Source organism: Microplitis demolitor, chromosome 5 (genome assembly GCF_026212275.2).
Source record: "Microplitis demolitor isolate Queensland-Clemson2020A chromosome 5, iyMicDemo2.1a, whole genome shotgun sequence".
Lineage (NCBI taxonomy): Eukaryota > Metazoa > Arthropoda > Insecta > Hymenoptera > Braconidae > Microplitis > Microplitis demolitor.
In genome coordinates, this window is record NC_068549.1 from 21,700 (window position 1) to 29,370 (window position 7,671).

At 26.3% G+C, this 7,671-nt stretch overlaps 2 protein-coding genes across 5 annotated transcripts; both read right to left on the reverse strand.

Annotated features, from left to right (window-relative positions):
• Positions 1 to 62: 62 nt before the first annotated feature.
• Positions 63 to 4,261, reverse strand: LOC103575252 (villin-like protein quail). The gene is made up of 7 exons (XM_014441704.2): positions 3,460 to 4,261; positions 2,948 to 3,040; positions 2,758 to 2,874; positions 1,515 to 2,630; positions 1,260 to 1,446; positions 927 to 1,175; positions 63 to 849 (listed from the first exon to the last, which is right to left on the reverse strand). Exons 1-7 carry the CDS (start codon positions 3,481 to 3,483, stop codon positions 146 to 148), a joined length of 2,490 nt encoding a protein of 829 aa, XP_014297190.1. The 5' UTR covers positions 3,484 to 4,261; the 3' UTR covers positions 63 to 145.
• A 75-nt stretch (positions 4,262 to 4,336) lies between these two features.
• LOC103575253 (elongation factor Ts, mitochondrial) lies at positions 4,337 to 6,299 on the reverse strand. Of its 4 annotated transcripts, none has more exons than XM_053739441.1 (4): positions 6,106 to 6,299; positions 5,554 to 5,726; positions 4,935 to 5,463; positions 4,337 to 4,826 (listed from the first exon to the last, which is right to left on the reverse strand). In XM_053739441.1, exons 2-4 carry the CDS (start codon positions 5,716 to 5,718, stop codon positions 4,582 to 4,584), a joined length of 939 nt encoding a protein of 312 aa, XP_053595416.1. In that variant the 5' UTR covers positions 5,719 to 5,726; positions 6,106 to 6,299; the 3' UTR covers positions 4,337 to 4,581. The 4 variants fall into 4 exon arrangements, with proteins under 4 accessions (XP_053595416.1, XP_053595417.1, XP_053595418.1 ...); XM_053739442.1 differs by having other exon boundaries at positions 5,554 to 5,709; positions 6,106 to 6,298; XM_053739443.1 differs by lacking the exon at positions 6,106 to 6,299 and adding an exon at positions 5,984 to 6,078 and having other exon boundaries at positions 5,554 to 5,709.
• Between the last annotated feature and the right edge of the window lie 1,372 nt (positions 6,300 to 7,671).

Consider the following 7,671-nt stretch of genomic DNA (forward strand, 5'->3'; position numbering starts at 1 on the left):
TTTGTCTTTTATCTATATATAATTAATCGATTTGAATAAAGTTATTATGGAAAAATAAACATTAACAAATGATATATATATATATATATATATATATTTATTTATTTTTTAATTATATTATATCTAAGTATAAAGAATAATTAATTTAAAATAAACCAGCCGCTTGTTTAAGCCGTTGTTGTCTCCATGCTGGCAATTTATTAAACTCTACAGGATTCATTTTAAAAACAGATACAAAATCGTCATAAGTTAAATGCATTTCTTTTTTAAAAAAATCGATGCCATTTGGCAAATTATCTGGTTCACTTTTTAATATTTTTAATGGATATTTAATATAAGCATCAAAATTTGATGATGGATTATTATCATTATTATTATTATTATTACCAGAATAATAATTGATTGAATAGCTGTTGTGATAATTATTCTGAATATTTTGTAGTCCTTGTAAATTCTGTAACGATAAACGATACTCATCAAATGAACGATAATCACGTAAGTAATTATGATTCCAATTATCAAATAATCCAGTAAAAGTTGGTGGTTCTTGACCCTGTCGTATTATTGATATTGGAGTATTACGATCACGACTAGCAGGATGAGTATATAAAAATATTTCTGCGTCTTGAAGATATTTTTTAAAATTATTTTTTTCACAGAGATTGCCAACCCATACCCAAATCATTGTTTCTGAATCTAAAAGCCATATAGCTTCGGGTATGAGAGTGGATTGTGAAAAACCTATTATCTCTTTACCGACAAATTTTTTGTTGATAACATTACAGTGATACATGTATTTATCTGTTTGTTCTGGTACTTGTGACATTTCTGTTCCATACTTTCCTTTGCCTAAGATATTTAATAATAATAATAATAATAATAATAATAATAATAATTGTTATTGTTATTTACATAAAAATATTTACCTCCTAATTGAATCCAAAATTCATCATTTTCTTTACCCTCGGAAATTAAGGGTGTTGATATTGGTACAAGCCGTCGTGATGCTTCGCGTAAGTCACCAGTACTTTTTCCACCACACCAAACAATTGGTGAATCAGAAAATAAAATAAAAACACCAGTGGAATCTAATGAACTTGCTCTTAACGGGCGCTCTATGGCTTTTGATGTATAAGATATTGATCCAAATACTCGTAATAGATATTTTTTTGGCGCTATAATATCAATAAAAATAAATTTAATTTAATAATTTTTAAAAATTAATAAATTAATAATATTATTATTATTTAATTTATTACGAGTTTCTTGGTGATTGCCAGCAAGAATACATAATTTTCCGTCGTAAATTTGTAATAAATGCGCAGGTTCTCGTCCTTGTGATGCTTTTATCAGTTGTCCGGATGTCTCATCAGCTAATTTACATGCAAAATCTAATGCAGCATCTCTATCATCACTTAATGAGTGTGCTCCTTCCCAACAATAAATCTAAAAAAAAAAAAAAATATGTATACATTTTATTATTGTAATATAATTTTATTTTATTTTATACTTACAATTGATTTTTCTTTACGTCTATTACCATAAATATATCTCATTACATAACAAGCACCAGCGTAAAAAAATCCCCAAGATTTTGAATTTTCATAAATTTTGACCATATCATTTTTACTAACACGCCAGATTATTTTTTTTCCAGTACCATCATCAACAAGCTGACATTCAGCTGATAATTTAGGTCTTTCATTCATATAATCTTGATCAAAAGACGTTTGTAGAATAAGCGGACGAATTTGTGTAGTTTCCCAAGGACGAAAAATTTTTTTTATTTCTTTGGGTTCATAATTTTCTAGAGCACGTGCAACAGGTACACAACAACTATAACCTTTTTTTTTAATAAAACCTCTTACATTCCTTATAGCTTCTAATTTTTCTCTAGCATCAACATCATTTCCTATCCATGCCCAAACACCAGCTTCACCTTGATCAATTATAAATACCGCTGAAGATGTCAAATCATTGCGGAAAATTGGTCCTGATTTTAATTCAACAACTTTATATTTACCCGACTGTTGACTGCATTTGTAAAGTTTTACAGGAGAAAATATATAATAATGTTTATCCTGATGATAAGGAATAACAGAACGTATTTTTAAATCCAATATACTATTAAATAATCGTCTATCATCATCAGGTAACGTTTGTTCATAACCATCATCAACAATTATTATTTTATTATTATTATTATTTTTACGTGATTCTATAATATCTATTGCGTGACGACGATGTAGTGCTGTAGATGCTGAACCAACCCAAATAAATAATACTCCAAGTGATTGAGTGTCTATAATCATAACATCGGTCGATGAAAAACTTGACCATGTTATTGATTCCAGTTGATTTATTATAGGTATTGATAATCCACTAACACGATGTAATTTTACAGGTGAATTATCAAAATGTCCATACTCTATTGTAAGTCCGTGACGAAAATATCCAAGGAATCGTGAACTCTCACGGCCTTCGGACTCACGAAATAAAAGTGTTGCATTTATTTGTGCGTCTAATTCAGCAGTTCGAAGGGCTGCTGCTCCAGATATGCTTGAATCACATTTATTTCCAATCCAAAAATGTATCGTACGTATTACATTTGTTGTTTTTATTTCTTTAAGCTAAAAAAAATTTTATTATTATTAAAATTAAATCATTTTTTCATAACTATTACAATAGTCAAAACTTTTTAATACTTTAAATAGCTTTTTTGATAGAAAAAAAAATTTAATTTATAAATATATTTACTGGAATTCCAGGATAAGGAAGTTCACTGTCTTTTGACGAAACAGCATAAATGATATACGCTGAATCAGATAAAAAATATCCTATTTTATTTCGTGGTACAGATATTGCTTGTAAGCCCTAAAATTAAAAAAAAATATTAAATATTTTATTAATTTATTAATTATGAATAATAATATATAAAAGAAAATACTTGAATTTTCCAGACAAAAAAGGCTGTCATATTTTTTGTTACATTGCGAAATGCATCACTTCCAGAGTCTTCAGAGAAACTTTGATGATCATCCTGACGGAACCGTGATTTAAACATTTTTTAAATTTATTTATTTAATTATTTAAGAAAAAAAAAAAAAACTTAATAAAAATTAAATTTTTTATTTAGTATAAGTATATTAACTAAAATAATATAATGATGAAACAAACTAATTGCAAATACACAACAGAAACAGAAAGAAAAAAGTAAAAATATATCTACACAATTGTTATTTATTGTTTAAAATTTTTTAAATATAATATTTTACGCGTTTAATGTTATACAAAATTTGCTACACATCTCTGATTTTTATGTGCTAAATCACAAACCTATATTTTACTTAAGCATAATTATTATAATTTCTATTTTTTTTTTTTTTTTTTTTTAATTTTTATTAAACAAAACAAAAATTAATTAATTAATTATATTATTTATTTATTAACAAAACTTACTCGTTTACTTAAACTCATCATCATAAAAAGAAAAAAAACAAAGTAATATTTATAATTGTATATGCAATAACAACACTAAAGAAAATAATATTGATGATGATAGTTTAAGAGTCAGTTTATTACTAAAAGACGGGTTGTAGGTTGTAGGTATTTGTAATTTGTAATCTGTAATGTGTAATATAATAAAAAGTAATTGTTAAAAAAGAAACCATATGAGTCCGGAAATGGGTCCGGAACTCAAAGCAGCCATCCATGACTAACAGGTAACAGGCAACAGGCACCTACTCGTAAATACACACATACATTTACATAAAACATTACAATATATACCAACAATAATTAAATACATCAACTTTTCTTTTTACTCTTTATATTATTTTTTTTTTGCTTACATATGGCATGACCCACAGACATACGTTTATTATCAAACGCACTTGCTATGTTATATTTTCTCGATCTTTTTTTATTGTTTTGAAAAAAATTTTTTACTCATGTTTACTAGCACATTCAACAACTCACCATCTCACTAATTGAGAAATTCATAATTATATTAAAAAATGATTTAAAAAAATTTTTTTTTATTTTTTAAATTGAAAAGAAAAAAATTATAGAGATTATGTATTATGTTTAAATAAAAAAATGAAAATATATCACTATACTGGAAAAAAGAATCACGTATATAACTATGGAAATCAGTGCGTCTTGAACGTAAATGTAAAAATAATGAATCAAAATCACTTATACGTTTTCCATCACTTATTTGTCCATTTGACAATCTATCACACAAAAAAATTAAATAACTATAAAAATTATTATTATTATTATTATCGTCAATGCCTTTAAAATTAATTTTTTATAATCAATTCTTTCATATATATAAATTTTTTAATTTTTTTTTTATTGTAACATATATTTATATTTTTACATTTAATAAATTCTATTTTATTACATAAGATATATGTACTTATAATATTGTTATATTAAATGCTTGACATATTTTATTTACTATTATTTATTATTTTATTAAAAAATTAAATTATTCAAATTTTAGATTTACGTTTTTTTTCTTTGTGTTATTTTTTTAAATCAAAGGTTAATAATAAAAATAAATTATAAAATAATTTAACCACATTTTTTAATGAATTGAGGTTCAATTTGAGCTTCAGAATCAGTGTCATGTGAATCAACTTTTTCACCTACTTCAAATCGTGCAAAGTCAATAACTTGAGCTTGAGCAGCTAGCAAAGCTTGTTGTACAATAATATTTGGATCTAATAAATATTCTTGATAAATAAGTGTTGATTCATCGTCAGCATTTGGTTTCGGTTCATCGACATCTGGCTGTCCAATTTTACAAGGATTCATTCCTGATAATTATAATAAAAATTATTATTATTATTATTATTATTATTATTATTATTATTATTATTATTATTATTATTATTATTATTATTATTATTATTATGTGATATCACCTATAATATGTTGACAAAGCTGTATGCCCAGTAATTTGTTGGTTGGTGATGATTTAAAAGCCAATAAAGCACCATATTTACCAAAAGAAACTGGCAAAGAATTTACGGGTGTTGGATGTGTGCACCCAACCAACTGTAAATCTTTATTAACATTCATACAGAGTGCACGTTTTATAAATATATTTTCTCCAATACTTCCAATAGTTAATGCCACATGGTCAGCTAAATTTTTTCCATCACCTGTAGATATACCTTTAAGCATTTCGGCGTCCAATATTATTTTGTTAACATCATCAGTGATTGTTAAATCTGATGAATATTTAACAATAGATGCAACTACTGTTTCAGCGAGACCATGAAATGTTTTATTACGTGCTACAAAATCTGTTTCACAATTTATTTCAACCAATGCACCATGATTTTTATTCACCATCACTGCTACCAATCCTTGAGATGTTGATCTACCTTTAAGCTTTTCAGCCTTTGACCATCCTAAAGCTTGAGCTTGTTGCTTTAACCATAATTCTGCCTATTAACACATTGTTTTTTTTTATTATTATTTTTTTATTTTAACTAATAATAATAATAATAAAAATAACAATATTTATATTATACTAACCTTACCAAGATCATTGTCATGTAATTCTAATGCTTTTTTACAATTGACAAATGTATATCCTGTTTTCTTACGTAGTTTTTCCAATAAGCTTTTGCTCGATGATTGCCACAATGATGAACCAGTTGTTAAATAACGACAAAGCCGGCTTGAGTTCATCTGAAACATTTTTTTAACTTTTTTTTTATATATTAAGGTTATGGTTATGATCTACCCTATCGGAGACTGATCAAGACCATCAAGACACCTTGATCTCATACGAATAACCTTACAATTACAACTTACAATATATCTATGTATATAACCTATACAAATATAAAACGAATATATGTATATATAGTTTTGATAGTAAAATGATCGTCTCTGATAGATATAAAATAATAAATTTAATTAGAAAAAATTTTTTTTAACAACAACTAATTAATAATTTTACCGTACGTAATTTAATTATTAAAAGTAAAAAAGAAAAATTTTAATTGTCGTGGTTTTAATACTTTTTCAGAGTTACAATGGTTCAATAAAACAATATTACTTGTTCGAGTAAAGTAGACTTACTTTAAAAATAAAAATAAAAATTTTTTAGTTATTTTTAACTTTCCGCCAAAAAAAATTGAATTTATTTGAAGTTATTTATTATAGTTTCGGGAGGATTTTCTAAAACCGAGTTTTCAACGGATCTTGACATTTTAAAAACCTAGGAAGGTAATAATCTATCATGGGTGCTGCCAGAAACTCTATCCAACTGAAAAATATTCGAAAGAAAAATTTATATGAAAAGACGGATCGTCGAAATGTAAACTATTCGAAAAAAATATTATACGTTTATAATTGAAGTGAAAAAAAAACAGAGTAAAACACATCAACTTTGTATATATAAATTATCCCGTAAATGAGGGCTGAAAATTTTATTGCATGCAAAAGATATTTGTTTCGAAAGTAAATATACCAATATGGACTCACTCGATATTACCGACACAGTTTTTCACGAGCTTAACATCAGGAGTATGTTAAGTTCACTCGGCAATATCGAGTGATTCCATACTTATATGTATTTACCATATTTACTTTTGAACAAAATGTCTTTTACATGCAATAAAATTTTTCAGCCCTCATTTACGGGATAATTTATATATACAAAGTTGATGTGTTTTGCTCTGTTCCTTTTCACTTCAATTATAAACGTATAATATTTTTTTCGAATAGTTTACATTTCGACGATCCGTCTTTTCATATAAATTTTACGTTCGAATATTTTTCAGTTGGGTGGAATTTCTGGTACCCTTTTTCTTTATCGAATATTCAAAGTTTAATATAAAATCGAATTTTTTTCAAGCTATATTAGGAAAAAAAAAAAATAAGGAACCTAGTGATTAAAAAAATCATTAGATACGGAATTTATTGTATTAATTGTAAAAATATTAAATCACATGAAATATATATATATATATATATATATATATATATATATATATATATATATATATATATATATATATATATATATATATATATATATATATATATATATATATATATATATATATATATATATATATATATATAAGATTGATGGAATCACATCAGAGTATGCTGCCACGCCCTGTTATAGAAGAAATACTCAGTGATTATAGATTGCGTATTGACAATACTTAATATATGTTTAGAACCAATGCTATATATACAAATCTCCAATCATAAGCTCCAATGATAAATAAAAAAAAAATCAATGATTAAATTAATGTGTTGGTGTATCAAATGTGTGATGCAGCTGACGCAGATTCAGTCAGTTGATCGAGGTATATTCCCATAGAAAAGATACGAGATAGCAGAAAAAGAGAGAAAGAGATTGAAATAGAGAGAGAGAGAGAGAGAGAGAGAGAGAGAGAGAGAGAAAGACTAAAAGGTGTGTGTTATCTGGTTGGCTGGCTAGCTCACTAGTATCCGGGACAGAAAGAGGAAATCGCTAGTATAGGGAGGCTGGGATGTTGTTGAGTGAACGAGAATGATGCGTTGTTAAAAAAGAAGGAAAAGAAGAAGTATAGTAATAGGGGATGAAGTTTGGCCTGGTGGCGGCACCCTGTCTACTCGGACCGAGTAGATCGCTGGAGACTCGTTGCCTAG

What these genes read in the sequence shown, in the direction of transcription:
- LOC103575252 (XM_014441704.2), bottom strand. Translation starts at nt 3,483, where the DNA reads ATGATGATGAGTTTAAGTAAACGA. An exon ending in TGATGAGTTTAAGTAAACGA is followed by an intron (nt 3,041 to 3,459) that starts GTAAGTTTTGTT and finishes CGGTTCCGTCAG; the next exon opens with GATGATCATCAAAGTTTCTC. An exon ending in GACGTAAAGAAAAATCAATT is followed by an intron (nt 1,447 to 1,514) that starts GTAAGTATAAAA and finishes TTTTTTTTTTAG; the next exon opens with ATTTATTGTTGGGAAGGAGC.
- LOC103575253 (XM_053739441.1), bottom strand. Translation starts at nt 5,718, where the DNA reads ATGTTTCAGATGAACTCAAGCCGGCTTTGTCGTTATTTAACAACTGGT. An exon ending in ATGACAATGATCTTGGTAAG is followed by an intron (nt 5,464 to 5,553) that starts GTTAGTATAATA and finishes ATGTGTTAATAG; the next exon opens with GCAGAATTATGGTTAAAGCA. An exon ending in GCTTTGTCAACATATTATAG is followed by an intron (nt 4,827 to 4,934) that starts GTGATATCACAT and finishes TATAATTATCAG; the next exon opens with GAATGAATCCTTGTAAAATT.